The sequence below is a fragment of the Periplaneta americana genome, chromosome 8 (assembly GCF_040183065.1).
Source record: "Periplaneta americana isolate PAMFEO1 chromosome 8, P.americana_PAMFEO1_priV1, whole genome shotgun sequence".
Lineage (NCBI taxonomy): Eukaryota > Metazoa > Arthropoda > Insecta > Blattodea > Blattidae > Periplaneta > Periplaneta americana.
Window position 1 is genome coordinate 174,296,242 of NC_091124.1, and position 27,108 is coordinate 174,323,349.

Here is a 27,108-nt window from a genome sequence, read left to right on the forward strand (position 1 = left end):
GTAATTTCCATTACCAGTTCAAATTATATATATATATATATATATATATATATATATATATATATATATATATATATAGATTTAGAAATACAATAAAAATCAAAGTACTAAAATATTAACTGATTTAAAAGCTAGACAGTTTATTGTAAAAGTTACGAAGAAACATTTTTTTCTATTAATCAACGGGATTGACTTCAGAGTAATCCAGTGGATCAAGGAATTTTTAACTTGTCGCACTCAGAGAGTAGGGTGGGGGAGGAATTATCGAGCCCAATAGAAATTATGTCCGGAGTCCCACAGGGGAGTGTCTTGGGGCCGCTTCTATTCCTGGCTTTTGTAAATGATTTGCCAGTTAACATCTTGTCCAGGGTTCGCTTATTCGCGGATGACTGTATCGTATATAAGGAAATAAAAAGTAATGAAGATACTACTCTTCTTCAAAATTACCTCAATAGAATAAACGATTGGGCAATGGCCAATAAAATGAAAATAAATTCTCTAAAGAGCAAAGCCGTCAATTTTACAAGAAAAAGAAATAAAATTATCGCATCGTATACGTTAGGAGGTGAAACCATTCCGTAAGTTAATAAATGTAAATATCTCGGAATAACTTTCAGCAGCGATCTCGGCTGGGGAGGAACACGTTACTGACACAGCGGGAAAGGCATGGAGGGCGTTACACTTTGTGATGAAGGTACTGAGAAAAGGTTCTGCTAAATCCAAAGAGATTGCATATAAGTCACTAGTTCGTCCAGTAATGGAATATGGTGCTGCATGTGGGGATCCTTACAGATTAGATCATATTAAGACATTGGAAAAGATTCAAAAACGGGCTCTCAAGCGTTGTCGTAATAATTCAACAACGAAATGGGACACACTCACGGACAGAAGAACGCGAATTCGATTATGCGCAATGTTCAAAACATACAGAGCTGAGCCTGCCTGGAGAGAAATGAAAAATAGGTTGCAGCCGCCAAATTACTCTTCAAGACACGATCATTCATATAAATTGAGGGAAAGAAGACAGAGGATGGACACTGGAAAGTTTTCTTTTCTCCTTCGTACTATCAGGGACTGGAATGCTATACCTGCAGACTTACTAAAGGCTTTACCAATAACCAAAAATGTATTTAAAAATAGGCTTAAGGACTTTGCTAATAGACGGTAATAAATTATGCAGACTATTTCTGGTTTTACAAGTACAGTGAGTAAGCAGAGAAACATAGTGAATCTCCAGTGATTCATATTGGGTGTGCAGTGTGTTGTAGTGAAAGTGCAGTGAGCTTATAAGTAAATTCTGAGAGTTATAGTGGCAGAAAAATAGACTTATAGTGAATGGGTGTGAGTTATAGTGATCGTCCTAATTGCTTGTAATGGGGTCTAGGCTAGCGATTTGAGGTTAATATAGTAAGTACAATTCTACGGAATAATAAGGATGTAATTGATATTCTGTTATTTGAAATGTTGTATCAGTGAAGAAGTGTGTTGTGTCTGTGAAATGTGTTGTGACTGTGAAGTGTGTTTGTATCAGTGAAGTTCTATAGTTTACAGTGGTAGTGCAAAGTATTTGAACAGAGAAATGTTTTTGAAGTGTTAGTGAAATCAGGATAGTGTCAGTAAAATGTGTCTTAGTTCCAGTGCAGTGAATGAATTGATTGCGAAATGAGTGTAGTGCTGAAAGGTACTTATGCAAGTTTGAACATACATCATCCTCAGAGTGGACCAATGCCATAAAGATGTCCACAAACATCACAGCAGTACGATCGGTGCCAGGTCGTTCCTTTCAAGATCAAAAGTGTCGTCATCCAGGATGCAGCGAAGTAGAAACCCTTGGGCATGTTTTGGGTTACTGCCCTAAAGGAGAACTACTGAGGAACAATCGCCACCATAAAGTGAGAAGCTCCATTGCAACAACTCTTCGGAAGGCAAAGTAGGAGGTTTACGAAGAAGTGCACTGCTTGGCTGAGAATGGGTCAGCGAGAAGAGCAGACATTATAACCATCGATCGCCGGAATCAAAGAAGCCTCATTCTTGACCCCACTGTCCGTTTCGAGAAGGATCATCAACAAGCCAATAACGTTAACAATGAAAAGAAGTCTATTTACAACCCATGTATTCCTCACTTCAATGAGAGATACAAAATGAATATTAATACATGGGAAGTGAAAGGAATTCTTTTTGGCGCTAGGGGAACTTCATTTAAGTTAACCAAAACCATTCTCCTTTCTCTTAAATGTTCTAATGAGGACATTAACAAAATTTGTCTAATGGTATTGAGAGATTCCATTTTACACAATCACTTGTATAATAGTATGTATTTTTTTTTCAGTTCATCTAATTACTCTTCAATGTATGTTCATCTCATGTCGCTCCGAACTCATATTGTACTTTATTTTTAAATTTATCATTGAACCGTATTCTCTCCGCAATCATATTGTATTTTTCATTTAACCTCTGCTTTGTATTCTGGATCCTAGTGGCCAGCCGTAGATTTCGGCCAGATGTCCCAAATTGTGGAATTTGTGTGATATATATTCGTGGTTTTAAGTTCTAAGTTAGGTTTAAGATATAAATTAGATTTACTTTAATTAATTATGTTATATTACGTGATTCATTTAATTTAGGATGCTCCTTGTTAATATTATTATATATTGCTATTATTATTTTATTATTAATATTATGACTGTATTTGATTATTATTGTAATTATTGAGTGTAATTAGTTACCACTGCCACCGGGTACTTACCCATTTGCAGTGTGAATAAATAAAAACATACAAGTAAAAAGTAAACCTACTCTACGCAGTAAGAAAATGCTTAATAAGTTTGCTTTTGAACGCTACTAAATTCCGACAGTCTCTGATGTCACTGGGTAGGGTATTCCACAAGCGCGAGAGCGAGATTGTGTATGATGATGAATACGATGATGTCTTATGTGTTGGTATGGCTAGGATGCGGCTATTTTGCGTGCGTGTGAAGAGATTATGATATGATGACAGGTAACTGAAACGAGAGGCAAGGTAGGTAGGTATAGAAGTGTGAAGGACTTGGAAAAGGAGAACAAGAGAATGAAAATTTCTACGTTCGTTAAGCCGTAGCCAGTTTAGAGTTTGGAAGGATGGGGTAATGTGGTCAGCGCGACGGACATCGCAGACGAAGCGAACACAAGAATTATGAACACGTAATTTTTGCGACTGGTCGACATTGAGGTCAGTCAGTAGAAAATCACAATAATCGAAGTGGGGCATTACTAGTGTTTCCACTAGTATTTTCTTGAGTGATAGCGGAAGGAATTTTCGAATGCTGTTTAAGGAATATAGTATGGAAAGCACTTTTTTGGTAATATGGGTTACTTGGTTATTCCAATTTAAATGCGTATCAAAGTAAACTCCAAGGTTTTTAACACAGGAAGCAAAAGGGATTATTATGTCGTTTAACTTGACTGGAAGAGCAGGAGTAATGCTGCATAATAGACGTTGATGTCCCACTAGGATTGCTTGTGATTTTCTTGCATTGAGAGTCAAACCAAACTTTCTGGCCCATGCAGATATAGATTCAAGGTCCTCGTTAAGATTGTGTATTGCGTCATTGAGTGAGTCAGGGGTTGTATGGATATAGATTTGTAAATCGTGTGCGTAATGGGCAATGATAATAGAAAATACTGGAATTCATTCTGCGTTATGGTTCAAAAGACACAGGGTATTAATTATTCTCGTTTGATATCAAATATGTGTATAAATTCATTCCAATCTATATTCGGTGGACTGCAAAATATTATACACCATGTATTTTAAACTATAAACTTAAAAATGTATATTAAAATATACGAAACAAATTCAAAATAACGTGCTGTTAGGAAATAGAGTAGCCTACTAGAAAACAAATTTATCAAATTACTCATAGTCATCCCGCAAGTGTAGTTGTCTGAAATCGGGAATAATATCAGTCATTGCAAGCGTGAGCTGATCTTTCAAATTCTCGTCTGTAAGTGTGGATCTCGATTTTGATTTAGCCAACTTCATCTGTTGGGGGGGGGGGGGAATTGTTTGCATATGTAGGTGGAGATAAACATTGCTGCAATTTCATGGCGGAACTATGTAGATTGGGGTATATTAATTTACAAAATTGTTTACATATATCCAGGTCAACAAAATTAGTACAAACAGTATGTAACCATCTTGTTCGTACAGTAATATTGTTATTAAAAATATACAATTTTGTTAACGAAAATATAATTTATTTTATGCTCGAACATTCCGAAATGTAGTAATTATACACCTGGTAGCAGACCTTTAATGCATGTCATTAAAGTACACCTACTCATTAAAGGTCAGGTCTTTCAGCCAATGAAGACTCAGGTTACAACTGTTCAGCCAATGACAGGTCAGCTTTCTACCGTTATAAAACCGCAAGTATCGATTATTCTCGGATATGCAATCGAAAGAGAATTAGCGAAAAGTCACGGAGGCTGGAAATCCAATACTGTCGCAGAAGGTTATGTTCTGTTACTATAATAATTAGCGTTAATTGTAAATAATATTCAAATAAATTCAATTTGTCATCTCGTTTTTCAATGTCGAATTCAATAATCAAGGTTATATCAAGTTTAACGGGATTACATCAAGGTCAATGACATTATTTTCCTCGGAAAAAATCAATACTTTCGCGTCTGCGCACATCTCACAACATACGGGACATTGCTAAAAAATTAATAATATCAAGTTAGAAATATGGTCGAGCATAAAAAGTCGTATGAAACTCGCCTATAATGGTAATTAAGAAGCTCGTATGAAAATTATGAAACTCGCTTGCGCTCGTTTCATAAATATCCATACTCACTTCTTAATTACCTTCATTATAGGCTCGTTGTATAATGTACTATTAATGGGTTAAATTAAAATATGAAAAAAAAAACAATATCTTCTTTTCTGGATATAAAATAAACTTCATCAAATTTTTCAAATCAATATAATGAACATAGGAAATAAAAAAGTGCACTTTTTATGCAACTTTTCTGTTCGTACATCTAATCATTTTGTACTTTTCAAAGTCTTGATTGCCAACTATTACACAAAATTAATATTTTGTAACACATCCTTTGGCTTTAATAACTTCCTCACATCTTCTTTTCATTGAATAGACAAGTGATCTTCTGCCATTCTTCTGCCATTATTCTTTTGAGCTCCGGAATGGATGTTACCTTGCCACTTCGTACCCTCCTTTTCAAAATTGGCAACAAATGTTCGATAGGATTTAAATCCGCTGATTGAGGTGGCGTTTTGAGTTGATGGGGAACGTTCCAAATGAGCCAGGTCTTGACGATTTCGGCGGTGTCTTTAGGGTCGTTATCATGTTGAAATATATAACTACCCTGGAAGTCCATTTTTTAGCACTTTCTTTCAAATTTGTCATAAGAATATTCTTGTACATCATTTTATCCATAATTCCATCAATGAAGTGTACGTTTCCGACTCCAGAGGAAGACATAGAGGCCTATATCATGATGGAACCACCTCCGTGTTTTACAGTAGGAATAGTTTTTTCTTTCCTAAAGGCAGAGTTTTCCTTCCTCCACACTCTCTTGCAACCATCTGCAACGAAAAGATTTATCTTCGTCTCGTTGAACCATATTACACGATCCCAATAGTCCTCTTCTTTGGAAACGTGTTCATTCGCAAATAGAAGTCTTTTTATTCTATTTGACTCACTAATAAAAGGTTTCTTACGTGGAACCCTGCCATGATACCCGTGTTTCTATAATGCACGACGACTGGTTAGACATTTCTGTATCTATTCCAATAAATTTTTTCCAATGAAATTTCGTTATATTTCTGTTAACTTAATTTTTTACGGCCGTCGTAATTGTGGTCGAGTGCCCAAAATTTGTATAAGCACTTCTTTTGACATTATTAACATGGTGAAAGAAACAAAACTAACTTTTTATCTGCCCCCATCAGAATGTTGTTTGTAAGAAATGTTTCCTATTAAATTCTGTTTTTAATCGGTTATTTTACGACGCTGAATCAACAACTAGATTATTTAGCGTCGATGGAAATGGTGATAGCGACATGGTATTTGGTGAGATGACAGCGGGCATTCGTCATAGATTACCTGACACTCATCTTACAGTTGGGGAAAACCTCAGAACTCAACCAGGTATTAAGTTCAAGCGGAAACTGAACCCACCTCTGAGCGCAGCTCTGCATCAGCAGGCAAACGCGCTACCTATAGCTTTCTATCAAATCAAACGGCAGCTTTTCAGCAGACTAAGCAATAACGGAAAGAGCCAGTGGCTGATATTCATAGCAGTAGTAGGCCTATCAGAAAGATAACTGAATAGACCTGTACTTCGTAACTCTCTCCAGCTATGAATGGGTTCTGGTTTTCGTTCTGTGATTGACTCCAATAATTTTAGTACTTATATCATTTTTACATTTCGGTTTTCGCAAATACAAAAATAAAGTATTAAAAATGATCGTAATAATAATAATAATAATAATAATAATAATAATAATAATAATAATGATAATAATGATTTAACCTGGCAGAGTTGAGGCCATTCGGCCTTCTCTAACACTCAACCAGGAGTAAAAACTGCGTTACAAAAACACTACAAATTTACAAAGTACACTACAATTTTACACACAAAACTGAATAAGATAATAATAAAAAAATGTAAACAACAAGTAAGAAGAAATCAGACATAATATATAACATACAGAAAGAAAGAAAAAAGCATAATAAAATGTGAACAGCAGGTCAAAATAAATGAGGCATACAAAGTATAAAAAAATAAGACAATTATTGATGATGATGATGATGATAATAATAATAATAATAATAATAATAATAATAGTAATTATATATACAGGGTGTCTTCGAGGTGGTGTTACAAACTTTCAGGGATGACGGCGAAGGGCACATGTAGACCCTATCAATTTGAGATAAGGAACCATGAACCGGAAATGACTGAGTCGAAAGGTAGCCTATAAGCAAAAATAGTTGTGTGGAAATGGAATTGTAATTTGGCACCACATGCCCTCCTTCCCTTAACCTTTGGAACAGTCGTGGAAAAATGGTATGGGCCGGATGTCTCCTACGTGAGTACTTGTATCGATACAATCCTTGAGTTTGTCTACTGTTCCCATTGGCTCATCCGTATTCGAAAATCAGGTCTGCTTATTCCGCTCACGTGTACTCCTCCATTTCACTAGGACTGATCGACTGAACACTGCAACTTGTACACATACACTGCTGTCTACAGGCGTACATATCAGGACTGATCATGTCCGTTACACATTACGCTATCTGCATTGCTTTAGTGTAGTTTCCTGTCCCCACCCCTCAGACAGCGCACTGAATGGAATACTGTAAGTAGACAACGTAAACAACGTCAGATGAATACAGTATGTGTAAGATGTACAGATAAATACACATAAATAAGGTGCACAGAGGAATAAAATTATTTCATTTCCACAGAACTATTTTTGCTTGTAACTTTCGACTCGGTCATTTCCGGATCAGGGTTCCTTATCTCAAATTGATACATGTGCCCTTCGCGAGATGTGTCGAGATATGCAAGGTGGTCATGTCGAAATGTACTGATTTAGTAGCATATATCGATGTTCTACCTTATTATTATAATAATTTCAATTTCATTAAATTCCGTTTTCACAAAAATGGGTACTTACTTTATAACCACCCTGTATATTGAGGGCGCTACATTTATAGGTGAAGCATCTGATGCCAGTAATCACGGTAGTTCGAAATTATTTTGAATTATAATTCAATATTTCGATTGGAAAAAGGTACAGTGCCTAAAATTCTAGATTTAAGTAGCTGTGAGGGTGAAACTGTTAAGGCCATATTAGATCTTCTAATTAGTTTGTGTGTTAGAAACACATAGTATTAGTCAAAACAATTATTCCATTTTGTGGTGATATTGTAAATGTGAATTTTGAAGACGTCAACAGATCTGTTTCTGAAAACAATGTTTTTGCCCTTCTAAATAATGTTTTGTCAAATGATCTTGCACGAATAGGTTGGCCTGCTCATATTCTTCACAATACTTCGCAAAATGGAACTGATTTATTGCCTGTTGAACTAGAGTCAATAGTTCTAAAGATTTTCAACTTTCTTCACTAAAGGGTATTTTTTTCTTTATTTATTGTCGCTTTAACTTATAACAAAAATCATATCGCGACACAAACTTATTTTAACAACAGCATAACATTAAAGGATATTGTCTTCCCCATATTAATGATATGCATCTTAACTTTGTAAGGAACCTGCACATTGAACAGCAACTGAGTCTACGTTGACTAAACATCAATAAGTCTTCTATTGCTCCCAACTCTAAAGGTCGACAATTGAGGGAGATCTTGCGGAACAGAAGTTTTGAATCATGGTGTAAATTACCTCATAAGGGCAAAGGTGTTATCCTGTATTCTGAGTGCCCCAAGGCGAATTCCTGGATGTCATCAAAAGCAAATTTATCCATTTCAGAATACATTAATGCAATTAAGATGTCCAGCAATCTATCTGCGGTTAGATCTGTGCCCGGCAGAAGTTTCAACACAACCCGTTGTCGCCATCCCGGCTGCAACGAGACGGAAACTCTTGGTCACGTGTTGGGGTTCTGTCGAAAAACGGAACTACCGGTATTGCTGATGTCCTCAAGCGTCGTGGATGGGAAGTATACGAGGAGATCCACTGCATTTCATCCTTAGATTCGAACAGAAGAGCAGATATTGTAGCCATCCACAGGACTCAATCTAAGGGAATCATTCTTGATCCTACAATCCGGTTTGAGAGGGATGCCCTGCAGGCACAACACGTTGATGAGGAGAAGAAATCCATTTATGAGTCCTGCATCCCATACCTAAATGAGAAATATAACATTCCCACTAGTTAGTGGAGTGTTTCTGGTTTTTTGTTTGGTGCGCGTGGCACTCTTCCTAAGTTCACATGGAATATTTTAAAAGCCTTCGGTCTCCGATTTTTTGAAATTTAAAAAATTTTATTGGATATTCTTAAGGATTCAATCCAAATATTGCATTACCATTTATATTTTGGCCATTGACGATTCTTTCGGGTTTGCATTTCTCTGGATGTTTTACTAAACAATTCCAGTATTTAATCTTTTTGTCTTTCTAAATTATTTCTGTAGTGCTTTTATTCTGGATCTTTATGGTCACCCTCATTGAGGGCAGATTATTTTGTTAAAAATAGTTGTTGTACAATATAATAAATTTAAAGCATCTCTCGTGTAAAAATTTCACGCCTATTTGTTGAAATCTCCAAATCACTGAAGGAAAGTTCCTCTTAATAACAACATAAACATTTACGGTATTTGCTTATTATTTTTATTGTTCTCAGTGAATAAATAGAAGTGTAACATGATGTAAGGATTTTTTTAATGTCCTCCTTTTGAAATTTTTTTCTGGTTGCCCATTTTTTTATTTGATTTTAAAGACTTATTCACGACAAAAAACCAACCACGTAATCAAATCAAGAGGAATCGATACCTCATCCGAGCGCGGCCCCGTATCAGAAGGTAAACGTGCCTACCGCATGAACTATGCCGGTGGCTGCATAACGTGATGGAAGGAACAGAGTCATTCCGAAATTAGTAAAACACATGAAAAAGTATATATCAAATTTTTCCTCCCCTCCCAGATAATTCCAAACATTTCAAGACTGACATAATATGATTTGCTTCAATTTAAAAATTAATTTTAGTTAGTGTATTCACACTTGATTTCCGAAACAAGGTGGTTTGTATTTCAGCCGATGAAATGGGAATAAATAATGTTGTTATCTTTTTTTTCACTCTGTATATACGATATTACTTTACCATACTGTCGTCCTACCCCATTATCTCCTGACCTAGCTGCCTCGTCATAAGTGGTACTTGTTGGTATTACTTGCGTGGTTCAGACCTGTCTTCGGACAGCTGACTAAACAACAACTGGTTAATTCCTTCTTAAAAGAGTATGAATAGCGTGTTCAGTTAATTCTACCAGTCAAGTAGGTTCAGTACGTCAAAACTCTTTCACAATTCATTTATAGTAAAATCCTTTAAAATAAAAACGAAAGAATGTGTTTAACTTGTAATTTTAAGCCAATTTTTCTACTATTCCTTTACTGTTTACTAGAGGCGATTTCTCAGGGCATGCTATGCTTGCTGCGCAAGCCCAATATTTTCGTAGAATGTGTATTTCTCAAAATGGCGTTACGTACATTAAAATTTATTTTGATTTTTGGAATACTGTATAACTGTAATACCATCCGCAGGTTGCACACCGCAAGTATTGTAACGCTTGCTCGTTTCTCGGAGCTACAGGAAAGACGTAGAAGTAGCGAGAATATGATGCGCGCGCAAGTGCCTTCCTCCTTAGTCCGTCCTAGGCGCACTATGTGTTGTTTGAAGCTCTGGTCCGAGAGCTACAACAACGACTATTTAACGTTACACAGAGCAGTATTGACAGCGGGAATGTGCTGTGATTTGCGAGTGCAATGTAATTGTGTTAGCTGCTGCATGTATTATTAATTCTTAAACATTAATTTGAGGTATTGCAATGAGTTCGGAATTTTGTGTGTTATTGAAACCTTATTATTAAATCCATTTTCCCGAAGGACTATTCAAGAGAAGACAGACATTCTAGAGAATATGTGCGCTCGTTCAGTGCAGCTCAATACAACAATGTGCATTGGTTGGCAGCGTCGAAAAAACTAAATAAACTGTTTTGTTGGCCATGTTTGTTATATTATATCGAACTTCTACATCTGATAAGCGAATATGATCCATGACTCATAATGATTTCATAATTATAAAATAAATTATTTATGTGGGTCTGATTATTTTATTAATTATGAATTATTATATCCTCCCATCTTCCCCTATGAATAAAAGAGCAAGTCTAACTTTCGTGACTAGCATTCGCCCCTGCTGTTTACATTTGTTTTTAAATATTTTGTATTGCCCCTACTATTATATATTGCCCTTCAAGAATTTCGTTATTCGTTAGTTATAAGTCATTACTTGTCTTATTATTTTAATTATTGTACTTGTTCCTGAATCACGTATTTAACTTGTAACCGTAAATCATTGCTTGTAATATCCTTTTATTACTCTTAATTGTTCCATTGTTCATGAATTAAGTATCAATTGAAAGTGAAAGTCAAACTTTGTTGTACTATTGATTATATTTTTAAGGTCGTGTATTTACTCTGAAACAGTTAGACATTCTTGTATATCTTTGCATTGATTATTCCTCAAACATCTCATTAATCTTTAACAGGATCCATTCTTTCATTAAGGTGCATTCTTCTACATAATTCATGTGAATTGTAACTGTGCCCACAATTTTATATTATAATTTTACTATAGTTTTCTGGTTATAAAATATGTATTTTGATGCCAACTATAACCCTAATATACCTCAGGGTGAAATAGGGTTTATTAAATTGGATAACAAAAAAAATAAAAACGGCGTTTTACGCTTTATAAAGCACGAAAGAATGTTACAGTTGTACTTCGGTGCAGACACGAAGAGGATACGACTGTTTTTCTTGCAGTACAGGTAACCGTTATCTAAAATATAAAGACGGAAATAATTTTATGGACAAAAATTACAATAGTAATAAGATACGCTAAAGATGATCTTACTTTTTTACCCTATGATCATCCGGGTTCGATTTCAGGTAGTACAAATGGGTATAGTCACTGGCCGCCAAAAATAGAAGTGATTTAAATCACTTGGTGAAAACCGAATCATAATCAATGCACACAAATAGAGAAATCACATTTTAAAATAAATTCAACATGTAAATACCTGTGGGATAAAAAAAAAAGGCTGAAACACGCGATTTTGTAAAAGTTTTATTATTATTATTATTATTATTTTTTTTTTTTTTCCAATCAGAATGATTATGTATGTCATGGAATGTGTCTACTGAGTTAATATTGGCAAACCTGATATTTTGCTAGTCACATTTCAGTTGTCAACAGTTGTGCGGAAGCAGAAAGGTTCCGATCGGTCTGTAGACAAAAGGTTGTAACTTACAATGTAAGCAGATATTACAAACTTTTTGCACAGGAAAACACATTGGTTTGTTCACTTTATAAAATGAGCACTAGGCCTATATATTGTTATGCATGTACTATGGAATACAAAGTAAAAATAGGAAACATTTTCAAATAAAATTCCAGCAGGAATTGAATTTTTTCCTCTTCTGTAAAATTTAAAATTCACATGTAAAAACCTTTTACCCGGTTCGTGTGCTGCCCTATGGCATGTCTAACATCATCCGTAAGTTTATTCGGACGGTTTTCATGCTTTTCCTTATCATCATCTAAAGATCTACTACATTTAATATTTTCTTGGAGCTTTTTCAAACGTCTGGGAATAATTTTACGTCATTTAAAGCGACATTATTTCTGCAGTGCTCGGGAAAAGTGACATAAGTCAGTTTCCACAAACCTTTTTTGATAATTTATTGACAACTTACACTGGTTTATGTCGATTTGATTTTTTTCTGTATGAATTATTGTAATGGGAGGAATACCTATGTATTTTTTTCCAAGCGAACAGATGTTCCGTAAGTTGTCAATAAATTATCAAAAAAGGTTTGTGGAAACTGAGTTGTGTTACTTTTCCCGAGCACTACAGATATTTTATTCAAAATGTCCTCGGCTTTGCCTAGTTCTAAAGCGTCGAAACAATCATACTGTCTTACAGTCATGGTATTCAGCAAAAGTGGCTAAACAATCTCCAGAGAAAATAGGACTAGCACTTGCATCAGTTGCTGTAACTTTGCACAATGTACCTTGTCTGTATGATAAGAAGCACAGTGTATGATCTCAACACTATGTACCGATACATTCCAAAAAAAAGTACAGGAAGTTTTATGAAAATTTTGAAAGCGATTAGGTGATTTTTGGTGTGCAGAAAAGCATAAAATAACAAAAGACATCATTCATGCTTAGTGTCCAGAAGTAATTAACTAATTTTGGTAATTTTAGTAATATTTTGTATTAGTATCGCTGGAGTAGGCTACTATGCAGAAAGAGAAATTTCATGAAACACTAATAAAGTTGTAACTTACAATGAAAGCAGCCATTAAAACTTTTTTTGCACGGGAAAACACATAGTTTTGTTCATTTTGGAAAATGAAACACTTTTTCATGTTTTTTTTTTTTCAATTCAACACATTGTTGTACATGCACTATGGAATATAAAGAAAAAAAGTAGAAACATTTTCAAATAATTCAAGCAGAAAATAATTTTTTTTCCTTTCCTTTGCATGTTAAACCCTTTTTGCACGCAGGTAGGCATATTCATATTTATTGATGAACAGAATGTTACGAAATCCTAAAATGCTAATTCATAATCTCTTCTCTGCTCCTAAGTGCCAAGCTGCTTTTCATCCATGAAGGACAAAACATTATAGGATCAAGACATGTAAGATGAGGATTTGTAAAAATCTATTCAACATTATTACTAGGCTTCGAGACTTCGGACCCAATAGAGCAGTTCAGTGGGAAATCCGCATAACAGCGTACTGAGTATAGTTGTAAAGCGTACAGTGGGTGGGGGTACTGTAGAATGAATGCCAACAAATACGCAAAGGAAAACGCTCTGGATTTGAAGGTTCTGACTAATAATTTGGTTTTCATACAAACTGTGTCTGAAACTATTACACGGTTAGAAAAGTCAGAGCAAGAGATGCCGAAAGTCCTCAAATTAATTGAGAAAATGATGCAGAGAATTAATGAGACACCAAGTACACCGGTTACTGGACGTGTAAAACAGAAGTGGAAATCAATTTTATGTAAAAATAAAGGATATGGAACATTGTGTAACATAAACAGCAAATTAGTGGACATAGAGTCAACCGAAAATAAAGGACTGTCTCTGCAATGATGTTGGGTTTTTCGTTTTGCTCCTGTCACGTCATGGGACGTAGAGCGCAGCTCTTCACAGTATAAACTGTGTTTGGCAGATATCCGAAAAAGATTTACGTTTGAGACACTGAGAATGTATATTGTAGTACATTGCAATTCGGTACTGTAACTGCACTTCCTAAAGATGACCAATAGGATAAATGAAGAAATTAAAATTTCTACATGTTTATTTCCACCATTAACATTGTGTATAATTAAACACAAATGCTTATAAAAGACAGAAGAATAAATGCCTTTCACATTCTTTTGACATTGTCATTGAGTAATGTAGATTTACTTTCAGAATGTACATATATGTGTTTCCCCACACTACCGTACTCTACTCTAAATAGCAACGTTGTTATCTCAACATATCTCTACCTTTCACTACCTGCAGCGAGTCAACAACCTATAGTACATGCACAGTAAACTTATTGTATCAGGTCCCAAGTCTCGAAGCCTGATTATTACTTAGAAGTTACATAAACAAAGCAGATATCTGGTGGCCCGGGTGATGTACTAGACTCTAAAGCTGCGTTTTTTTTTTAACCTTTTCAACATGTGGCACACTTAAGGTGTGATTTAAAATCCCGCGGCACACTCGTATAATCTAAACCAGTGGTTCCCAACCAGGGAGGAATTTTGACGGTTTTAGGAGGGAATTTTGACTTCTGACGCGCTCGCGTGTTTTTTTTTTTTTTTTGATGATGAAGATTGGTATAAGCTCTATGCTTATAATATTGCAGATATATTAATAATTTTGGTAGCATCTATTAGCAGTAAGCAGCTATAATTGTAATTCAATGTGTGTTGTTATAAGTGAATAGAGTGCACCTATTCACAGGCATGTAGAAAATTTATAAAGAAAATATGTTTAAATTAAAAAATTATTTTAAGGTGAAAGATTTACTGTTCTAGAGTAACCATTATTTTTGTATTTTAAAGCTTAAAGTGTATACACACCGCTAAAAATATGAAAGCGCTCTGATAAATAGTATTATACTTATGACTACTTGTAGACAGGCTATTTTACCATTATTTTGCATGTCATGACTAAGAATTCCCCTTACGAGCAAATGCTGGGTAACTTTCGGCGGTCTAGACCTGTGGAGTAACGGTTAGTGCGTTCGGCCGCGAAACCAGGTGGCCCGGTTTCGATTCCCGGTCGGGGCAAGTTACCTGGTTGAGGTTTTTTTTTTCCGGGGTTTTCCCTCAACCCAATATGAGCAAATGCTGGGTAACTTTCGGCGGTCTAGACCTGTGGAGTAACGGTTAGTGCGTTCGGCCGCGAAACCAGGTGGCCCGGTTTCGATTCCCGGTCGGGGCAAGTTACCTGGTTGAGGTTTTTTTTTTCCGGGGTTTTCCCTCAACCCAATATGAGCAAATGCTGGGTAACTTTCGGCGGTCTAGACCTGTGGAGTAACGGTTAGTGCGTTCGGCCGCGAAACCAGGTGGCCCGGTTTCGATTCCCGGTCGGGGCAAGTTACCTGGTTGAGGTTTTTTTTTTCCGGGGTTTTCCCTCAACCCAATATGAGCAAATGCTGGGTAACTTTCGGCGGTCTAGACCTGTGGAGTAACGGTTAGTGCGTTCGGCCGCGAAACCAGGTGGCCCGGTTTCGATTCCCGGTCGGGGCAAGTTACCTGGTTGAGGTTTTTTTTCCGGGGTTTTCCCTCAACCCAATATGAGCAAATGCTGGGTAACTTTCGGTGCTGGACCCCGGACTCATTTCACCGGCATTATTATCTTCATCTCATTCAGACGCTAAATACCCTAAGATGTTGATAAAGCGTAGTAAAATAACCTACTAAAAAAAAAAACTTTCGGCGCTGGTAGTGCAATGGCGTTAGTTCTGCTTCCATTCTCAACCACAATGAAATATAGACCAAAAATTCCATGGCAAGACACAGTGGCCCCCACTATTACTTTTCCGAATGTAATGGTCTCTGCATACTCACTCATCCGTTTTTGTCAATCCGAAGAAACAATAAAATTCTGCTTATTGACATGTTCACCGAGTATCATATGACATTCGTAAGACCAACACCAATTTCGGAGATAATAAGAACTTTCGCAAGCACTTTCACAGTAACGCAGGCGTGTTTGAAAGTCAGCTTCTTTCAGTTCTTCAAAAATTATTCTCTTAACCCTTAAACTGGCAAAACTTCATTTCTCACACTAGTTTATTAAACCGTGTAGCACAGTAAAGAAAACAACTGTCGCAATGTACATATTTTATATGTTGTGCAATATTACAGTATTGTGAAATTTTAATTTTCCTACCAATTTTTTTCTATTGTTCTATTAAAATTATAACATATAACCTATTATCCTGTTGTATCCTATAGGATACATTGCCAATTTAAGGATTAATACTACAATAATTTCGGTTATCTTTTTTTTTTTGCACCACCCTGTATTAGCTACAAATCTTTTCACAAGACACTGTTCTGGAACTACGATTTTTTAAAGACAACTATCATTCCATACGGCTCGAATACGAAAAGACACCGAACAGTGTTGGAACCGATTAAGGTCCGTACGTGTAGGTTGGCCGTCGGCCGAGTGTAAGCTGACATTTATTACTTCCCGAGGACATCAGTCACTCACTCCGCAGCGTGGCCACTTACGTTTCACAGTGAGTTGCCTACTATAAACATATTAACCGACATATCATCATTAAACGTTCACATTGTTATCAACTTGTTATTTACACTTACTCTATATCTTAGCCACACTTGACACACTACGTCTCCGATACACTCGATCTTGTAGAGATGTAAAAGTTGTTCCATTTCCTTAAATTTCAAATTTAATGTATTTAAGAATTACTCCACAGCACGAGATATTCGTCATGCTGTGACTATCAGTACAGATTTCAGATTTATGGAATCACTCTATAGACACTTGCGTTTAATAATATGACAAGCAGTGGAAATTTCTGGCATTAGATCAAGGAAAACAATAGAGTATAAACTGACAACTATTACGTCATCTGGTGCACCGCTGTGAAGTAACGGTTAGTATGCCTGACCGCGAAACAAGCAGGCCCGGGTTCAAATCCTAGTTGAGACAAGTTATCTGGTTGAGGTTTTTCCGGGGTTTTCCCTCAACCCATTACGAGCAAATGCTGGGTAACTTTCGGCGCTGGATTCATTTCGCCGAGTCGGCCTGGGTAGCGCAGTCGGTATAGTACTTCCCTTCTGTGCTCGATCCTGGGCCAGGTCGATGGCATTTAAGTGAGCTTAAATACGACAGGCTCATGTCAGTAGATTTACTGGCGCTGGATTCATTTCGCCGAGTCGGCCTGGGTAGCGCAGTCGGTATAGTACTTCCCTTCTGTGCTCGATCCTGGGCCAGGTCGATGGCATTTAAGTGAGCTTAAATACGACAGGCTCATGTCAGTAGATTTACTGGCATGTAAAAGAACTCCGGAATAGAGATGGCCGATATTTCACAAACCGATATATTGTCACAGGTATTTTTTTGTCACAGATAAGCCTGTGACTGATGAAGCGAAATATCTGTGACAAAATATCGCTATCGAAATCTGCTCCGTATTCAGTACTCTGTGACTGATATTTTCTCCTCTACGTCGTAGGTTTGCGCGTGCGCATGATACAATAACAGCAATCTAGCTGTAGTTTCTCCATCTTATTATAAATGATGTAGTTATTACACGATTTAAATAATAACACCATTGGTTACCAGTACTTAATCTTGTGTAAAATCCTGTCTGAACAACTATTTTGTTTTGTAATTATTTTCCAATGTTTTCCCGAATACTTATGTTTCATTAATTTTTATTCTATGACTCAATATTATAATGTTAATGCACAATTTAAAATAATTTATCCATTATATTATATACAATAAAAAGGATCAAGTTTTAAAACGATTAGGATAATCATATAACCTCAATTTCTCCATACCCAACTACATTTAAAAATGATCAACTGGTTCACTATCTATAATATAACCTCTTGGTACATGAGGTTAACTTTTTACATGTTACTGTTCAGTTAGGTAAGTATTTATTTGTTAATGGTACATATACATAATTTCTTTGCTGGATTTTCCCATATAAATCAGTGATGAGTGGTGTGTATAGAGAAATCGTATTCATATTTCACTGCTCTTCAATATTTCCTGCTAATTTTTATCGGTGTGACAAAATATCGGTGTAATTCATGCTACGTATCGATATAAAATATCGGTGTGACAAAATCACCAATAAAAGTCACAGATATTTAATTGTCACAGTCACAGTTGTCACAGATACTTGAAAATATCGTTTAAGCTCATCTCTACTCCTGGACAAAATTCCGGCACACCGGCGAAGCTGATATAACCTCAGCAGTTGCGAGCGTCGTTAAATACATAAACCACAATTTAATTTTATTTCATTTCGGCGGCATTATCACCTTCATCTCACTCAGACGCTAGAATAACAATAGCAGCTGATAAAGCGTCGTAAAATAACCAATTAAAAGATTACGTCAGACCCTTGTTGTCACATTATGGCCACCTGCATTCACTAGGCTGTGGCGTGACAATAATGACGCCATCTTGTTAATATTTTTTAGATCACAACATAGTTCACAGATAGTGTTGTGTGGTAACAATAACTGTATTATCGCCGCGCTCTCATGGTTAACATTCAGCAGGTCTTTGAGCGGCCTCGTGCATAACATTCGGCAGATCTTTGAAATTTAATTGTATTATTGTTTTCAATTTTTTATGTCGCCGCTCCAATCACTCTCCTCAATTTCAATACTGCAACCGATAAGCTGCTTCCATTATTAAATGACACCTACTTGTCTAATCCACGTGGACTAAAACCGAGGTTGCAATGTCTTGTGCTGAGGACGAACATTAAGGTATGTGATTAAAAATTATTATTAAAGAGTTATTATTAAGAGTTAAGAATGTCAACGTACAATTATAATAATAATAATAATAATAATAATAATAATAATAATAATAATAATAATAATATAATAACAATAATAATAATAATAATAATAATAATAATAATACTAATGGGAAATGCGTGTTATTATTCTCTTTATCATCTAGTCTGCTGTCAAAAAATCTGAAAGTTAGAATTTATAAAACAGTTATATTACCGGTTGTTCTGTATGGTTGTGAAACTTGGACTCTCACTCTGAGCGAGGAACATAGGTTAAGGGTGTCTGAGAATAAGGTACTTAGGAAAATATTTGGGGCTATGCGAGATGAAGTTACAGGAGAATGGAGAAAGTTACACAACACAGAACTGCACGCATTGTATTCTTCACCTGACATAATTAGGAACATTAAATCCAGATGTTTGAGATGGGCAGGACATGTAGCACGTATGGGCGAATCCAGAATTGCATATAGAGTGTTAGTTGGGAGACCGGAGGGAAAAAGACCTTTGGGGAGGCCGAGACGTAGATGGGAGGATAATATTAAAATGGATTTGAGGGAGGTGGGATATGATGATAGAGACTGGATTAATCTTGCACAGGATAGGGACCGATGGCGGGCTTATGTGAGGGCGGCAATGAACCTTCGGGTTCCTTAAAAGCCATTTGTAAGTAAGTAAGTATTAATAATAATAATAATAATAATAATAATAATAATAATAATAATAATAATAATAATAATGGGAAATGCGTGTTATTATTCCGTTGAGAAGCTTTTATCATCTAGTCTGCTGTCAAAAAATCTGAAAGTTAGAATTTATAAAACAGTTATATTACCGGTTGTTCTGTATGGTTGTGAAACTTGGACTCTCACTCTGAGCGAGGAACATAGGTTAAGGGTGTTTGAGAATAAGGTACTTAGGAAAATATTTGGGGCTAAGCGAGATGAAGTTACAGGAGAATGGAGACAGTTACACAACGCAGAACTGCACGCATTGTATTCTTCACCTGACATAATTAGGAACATTAAATCTAGACGTCTGAGATAGGCAGGACATGTAGCACGTATGGGCGAATCCAGAATTGCATATAGAGTGTTAGTTGGGAGACCGGAGGGAAAAAGACCTTTGGGGAGGCCGAGACGTAGATGGGAGGATAATATTAAAATGGATTTGAGGGAGGTGGGATATGATGATAGAGACTGGATTAATCTTGCACAGGATAGGGACCGATGGCGGGCTTATGTGAGGGCGGCAATGAACCTTCGGGTTCCTTAAAAGTCATTTGTAAGTAAGTAAGTATTAATAATAATAATAATAATGGGAAATGCGTGTTATTATTCCGTTGAGAAGCTTTTATCATCTAGTCTGCTGTCAAAAAATCTGAAAGTTACAATTTATAAAACAGTTATATTACCGGTTGTTCTGTATGGTTGTGAAACTTGGACTCTCACTCTGAGCGAGGAACATAGATTAAGGGTGTTTGAGAATAAGGTGCTTAGGAAAATATTTGGGGCTAAGCGAGATGAAGTTACAGGAGAATGGAGAAAGTTACACAACGCAGAACTGCACGCATTGTATTCTTCACCTGACATAATTAGGAACATTAAATCCAGACGTTTGAGATGGGCAGGACATGTAACACGTATGGGCGAATCCAGAATTGCATATAAAGTGTTAGTTGGGAGACCGGAGGGAAAAAGACCTTTGGGGAGGCGGAGACGTAGATGGGAGGATACTATTAAAATGGATTTGAGGGAGGTGGGATATGATGATAGAGACTGGATTAATCTTGCACAGGATAGGGACCGATGGCGGGCTTATGTGAGGGCGGCAATGAACCTTCGGGTTCCTTAAAAGCCATTTGTAAGTAAGTAAGTATTAATAATAATAATAATGGGAAATGCGTGTTATTATTCCGTTGAGAAGCTTTTATCATCTAGTCTGCTGTCAAAAAATCTGAAAGTTACAATTTATAAAACAGTTATATTACCGGTTGTTCTGTATGGTTGTGAAACTTGGACTCTCACTCTGAGCGAGGAACATAGATTAAGGGTGTTTGAGAATAAGGTCCTTAGGAAAATATTTGGGGCTAAGCGAGATGAAGTTACAGGAGAATGGAGAAAGTTACACAACGCAGAACTGCACGCATTGTATTCTTCACCTGACATAATTAGGAACATTAAATCCAGACGTTTGAGATGGGCAGGGCATGTAGCACGTATGGGCGAATCCAGAAATACATATAGTGTGTTAGTTGGGAGACCGGAGGGAAAAAGACCTTTGGGGAGGCCGAGACGTAGATGGGAGGATAATATTAAATTGGATTTGAGGGAGGTGGGATATGATGATAGAGACTGGATTAATCTTGCACAGGATAGGGACCGATGGCGGGCTTATGTGAGGGCGACAATGAACCTTCGGGTTCCTTAAAAGTCATTTGTAAGTAAGTATTAATAATAATAATAATAATAATAATAATAATAATAATAATAATAATAATGGGAAATGCGTGTTATTATTCCGTTGAGAAGCTTTTATCATCTAGTCTGCTGTCAAAAAATCTGAAAGTTACAATTTATAAAACAGTTATATTACCGGTTGTTCTGTATGGTTGTGAAACTTGGACTCTCACTCTGAGCGAGGAACATAGATTAAGGGTGTTTGAGAATAAGGTGCTTAGGAAAATATTTGGGGCTAAGCGAGATGAAGTTACAGGAGAATGGAGAAAGTTACACAACGCAGAACTGCACGCATTGTATTCTTCACCTGACATAATTAGGAACATTAAATCCAGACGTTTGAGATGGGCAGGACATGTAGCACGTATGGGAGAATCCAGAAATACATATAGTGTGTTAGTTGGGAGACCGGAGGGAAAAAGACCTTTTGGGGAGGTCGAGACGTAGATGGGAGGATAATATTAAATTGGATTTGAGGGAGGTGGGATATGATGATAGAGACTGGATTAATCTTGCACAGGATAGGGACCGATGGCGGGCTTATGTGAGGGCGGCAATGAACCTTCGGGTTCCTTAAAAGCCATTTGTAAGTAAGTAATAATAATAATAATAATAATAATAATAATAATAATAATAATAATAATAATAATAATAATAGCCATTTAACAATATAAGAAACTAGTGCTTATTCTTATCGAGGAAGGAGACGTGACAACGTGACGCTTAGAGTGAAACCTACAGAGCAACAATCGGTCGGCAAAATTATGTTTTAAAAGCACACCGCACGTTATTGTATGATGCCGACATGTTAACCATGAGAGCGCGGCGATATTGTTGATATCACACCATGGTCGTGTTCAGTCACTACTGGTGTTACGTAGCAATTGTAACTGATTTCAAAGGCATATTGGTTCCGTGAAGTTCAATGTTAATTGAAAAATGAGTTCTATTCAGTCAATACTTAACATAAAACACAATAAAACATGTTATAATAACATTTACACAGATTTAAAAACAAACGTTTTCGCCAATTTTGATTGGCATCTTCAGGTCGTGTAGGTCGAATGGAACATGTTATAAAAAGTGAACACTTGGTATATGACGTTAAAAACCAAAGTTACAACTGTAATATCACTTAAAAACAGAGAATAGAATATAGCAAAAAGCCTCCACGATGTGTGTAGAATCACTGTGTCGAAAGAGGCGTGTGTGAACCAAAGAAACAGCAAAACTCTTCTAATCATAATTATATTAATGCTGCGGAGGAACTATATATTACCACCTTTTCTAATAATAATGATAGCCCGCTCCTTAACGAACAATACCCAAATTCAAATAACCCGCTGTTTAAAATCACACGCAAGTAACGGTCACTCATCCACTAGTCGTGCAACGTATACAGTTTTCGTCATACGCTACCACTTAATGTAAAGATCAGTCGTGTCGCCGTCCTCATGGATTTCAAGACGTTCTTCCATTTTTTGTAAGTATTGATTTAGAAGATTTAAATAATACTTAAATGCTTCTAAATATTCCTTCATTCTATCCTTACAATTTACAGGATTTTTTCTGCTCTCCATAACGGCCACGCGACCGACCTGTTCGTAGCATTTTCAAATCTATCTTGAAAACTGTATCTACAATGACAGAAGAGTTTTGCTGTTTCCTTGGTTCACACACGCCTCTTTCTACACAGTGATTCCACACACATCGTGGAGGCTTTTTGCTATATTCTATTCTCTGTTTTTAAGTGATATTACAGTTGTACAGAGGTGTGAAAATTATTAAAATAATCTTAATTTTAAAGGTTTTTTAATAGTTCCTTCACAAATATTAATTTAATTTATGAATATTGGTATATATTACTATACTGATGTAGGATATATTTACTACTAACAAAGCCGGAAAGCACTGTTGTACATTGGTATTTTTCTTATTTTACAATTGTTATGGGAATTCAGAAATTATTATATTATGTTGGCGGAATTGGAAACATAAAAAATTATATGCACAAAACAGATGTATACGTTCATTTGAACCTTCACAACAATGTAAACGCAAAGAACAATTTGTTTAAAGCATTTCTTAATTAATTTTTTATATTTCCAATTCCGCCAACATAATATAATAATTTCCGAATTCCTATAACAATTTAAAATAAGAAAAATACCAATGTACAACAATGCTTTCCGGCATTGTTAGTGGTAAATATATCCTACATAAGTGTAGTAATATTATATACCAATATTCATCAATTCAATGAATATGTGTGAAGGAACTATTAAAAAACCTTTAAAATTAAGATTATTCTAATAATTTTCACACCTCTATAACTTTGGTTTTTAACGTCATATACCAAGTGTTCACTTTTTATAACATGTTCCATTCGACCTACACGACCTGAAGATGACAATCAAAATTGGCGAAAACGTTCGTTTTTAAATCTGTGTAAATGTTATTATAACAGGTTTTATTGTGTTTTATGTTAAGTACTGACTGAATAGAACTCATTTTTCAATTGTAACTGAGATTCCTGATCACGGTCACCCATATTCACTAATTGGAAAGAGTAAAGATTCTTGATATCACACACGGTGACACGCAATGACACCTGCACCTGTTGTCACACCGGAGTTCAAGCCTCAGTAATTCAACAATGCCGTTAAGTCGCTGGCGACGCCGCTTCCGCACCCGTATTACTCACCTGGGGTAGAAGAGCCAGTAGAGGACGGCGACGAGCAATCCCAGCTCGACCAGGCCGGCCATTGTGTCGACATGCTTCTGTTCTCCGCGAGCTCCGACGCGGGGATCTGCCCCAGTGGCGTGATCGCGCAACGTGACGCTCATGCCAATCGCAGCGCGCTACTACGCATATAGCGGACCTACTCCACTCCACTACTGTGTTATAGTCCATGCGGAATGCCCGATTGCCATCTTTAAGTTGCATTTTATTGGTAGGTTAATCTTCGTTTAGATAGCCAATCGCTATTCAAGGTCGCTGCAGGTGAGACAATCGATACGGAGGTGGTGGTGCCATCGAAGAAGAGGCGTCGGCGTCGTGCAGTGGACGCTCTTCATGGCGGTTGGTCCGTCTACCAGCGTCTACACTCTGGACTGCAGTAGGGAATTTTACAGAGGGTGGAACTGACTGACGCTTGCGTAATATGTCAAGTAGTCGAGGGACAGATGGAGTGGTGCTGGTCCTTGATCTTGCAACTTACAGACGTGGACAAATTATTAACAAAATTGACGATTTGTATGATAATTCTGTTTACAAAATTTGATTTTTCAATTTAGACTACAGTTGACAATTTTGCATATCTCTATCATAACAATAGACAGAAATATGCAAAAATGTCAAATGTAGTTTCAATTGAAGAGTTAAATTTTCTAAAAATATATAATAAAAATCTTCAATTTTGTTAATAATTTGTAAATTAGCAAAAATGTCAACTACAATCTAAATTAAAGAGTCAAATTTTGTAAAACTATGAAATAAAAATCTTCAGTTTTTCTAGGCCTAATAATTTGGAAATATCCAAAATGTCAACTGAATTCCAAATTGAAGAATCGAATTTTGTAAAAATATATAATAAAAACCTTCAGTTTTGCAAGTAATTTGTAAATATGCAAAAACATCAAATGTAGTCCAAATTGAAGAGTTAAATTTTCTAAAAATATACAATACAAATCTTCAATTTCGCTAATAATTTGGAAATACGCAAAAATGTCAACTGTAGTCAAAATTGAAGAATCGAATTTTGTAAAAATATATAATAAAAATCTTCAATTTTGTTAATAATTTGTAAATTAGCAAAAATGTCAACTACAATCTAAATTAAAGGGTCAAATTTTGTAAAACTATAAAATAAAAATCTTCAGTTTTTCTAGGCCTGATAATTTGGAAATATCCAAAATGTCAACTGAATTCCAAATTGAAGAATCGAATTTTGTAAAAATATATAATAAAAACCTTCAGTTTTGCAAGTAATTTGTAAATATGCAAAAACATCAAATGTAGTCCAAATTGAAGAGTTAAATTTTCTAAAAATATACAATACAAATCTTCAATTTCGCTAATAATTTGGAAATACGCAAAAATGTCAACTGTAGTCAAAATTGAAGAATCGAATTTTGTAAAAATATATAATAAAAATCTTCAATTTTGTTAATAATTTGTAAATTAGCAAAAATGTCAACTACAATCTAAATTAAAGAGTCAAATTTTGTAAAACTATAAAATAAAAATCTTCAGTTTTTCTAGGCCTAATAATTTGGAAATATCCAAAATGTCAACTGAATTCCAAATTGAAGAATCGAATTTTGTAAAAATATATAATAAAAACCTTCAGTTTTGCAAGTAATTTGTAAATATGCAAAAACATCAAATGTAGTCCAAATTGAAGAGTTAAATTTTCTAAAAATATACAATACAAATCTTCAATTTCGCTAATAATTTGGAAATACGCAAAAATGTCAACTGTAGTCAAAATTGAAGAATCGAATTTTGTAAAAATATATAATAAAAATCTTCAATTTTGCTAATAATTTGTCCACGTCTGTATGTCTTATCATGTAGGCCTAGGCGATGAACTAGGGAGTTGAGTCGCGATACTGCTGGAATAGGATGGAAATTGTGATTTCTGGATTACGGTCGAGGAGAGGATCACATAAATGAATGTAAGGTTTATGAACATATTTCACATTTTGTCTTTGGGTGGGGTGGATGGTGTGGATCATAGCGCTGCCCTGGAGTTAAATCGCTCGCTTGAACTCGGTCGAGTGACGCACCCTCGAGTGAGATACGATCGGTCGTGATACGCTCGTAATAAATAGAAGCACAGTACAAGGTCATCTCACCGACATGTTTTATCTTGTATGAAAGGCGACAGATAAAATACACATATGTTTTGCTCACACGGTTAAAAATAAGGCTTTATTTTTTGCGTTTATGACAAACGTTTAATGGAACAGTCAATGGAACGTACCAAAACAGTAACATGAAGTTATAAATAAAATAGTATGAAAAACTTCGATATACCGTACAGTTATTATTGCTAATTAATAATTATTCAATATTTGATTTACCACAAATATACTGTAATATGATAGGTCCATACATCGGTCTATATCAGATGTCTCAATAGGGCCTCCTCGGAGCACTTCCTCCTCTTTCTCTCTTTTTAATGTAAGAGTGGAACAAGATGCGGGACCAGTTCGTGTATCTCCGGATGACGTCATTGACCGCGACGTTTGAATAGACATCTGCAACCGCTACGATGTTGTCTCCATGTCCGAGGAAAGAATATCCTTATTACCGCAAATGTACGAAGAAATAAAAGCTTTCATTGGGAAAGCGAAATTGTGGGAGTCGCAAGTTTCAGTGGGTAACTGTTACCACTTTATTAATCTAAAATTGTTACCTAATTTGAATCAAGACCAGTGTAACAAATATAATGAATTACTGAAGGACTTGAGAAAAGAATTTGAAATCAGATTTAGGATTTGAATAGTTCTAATTTAAAATAATTGTTTGTGAATTTCTTAGATGTTTTGGTTATTTTTAATTATTGAAAACATTACGAAACATATTATTTAACTATTATTGTAATTAATATATTAATATTAACGTAACATAAGAATACTTACTTTAACAACCAACAAGTTTAATTGTAATTTTATTATTATTATTTGATTGAATTTTATTTTATTAAATATAGTATAAACTTAAAAAAAGAGCGATACCAAAAACCATTTACTAGAAATGAAATATTGTTATTGTTTAGTCAACT

General features: G+C 35.7%; 1 protein-coding gene across 4 annotated transcripts in view; it reads right to left on the reverse strand.

The window, feature by feature from the left end:
- Window positions 1-27,108, reverse strand: part of mino (glycerol-3-phosphate acyltransferase mino) — a 206,870-nt gene that overhangs the window by 108,919 nt on the left and 70,843 nt on the right. Inside the window, exon 1 of one of the 4 annotated variants that reach the window (XM_069834073.1) lies at window positions 24,021-24,246. The exons of 2 other annotated variants lie outside the window; for them this stretch is intronic. In XM_069834073.1, the coding sequence (XP_069690174.1) occupies window positions 24,021-24,163 (143 nt within the window). In that variant the 5' untranslated portion in view covers window positions 24,164-24,246. Of the gene's footprint in view, window positions 1-8,417; window positions 8,438-24,020; window positions 24,247-27,108 lie in introns of those variants that run through there. One more of the 4 variants, XM_069834074.1, reaches the window with a different exon arrangement.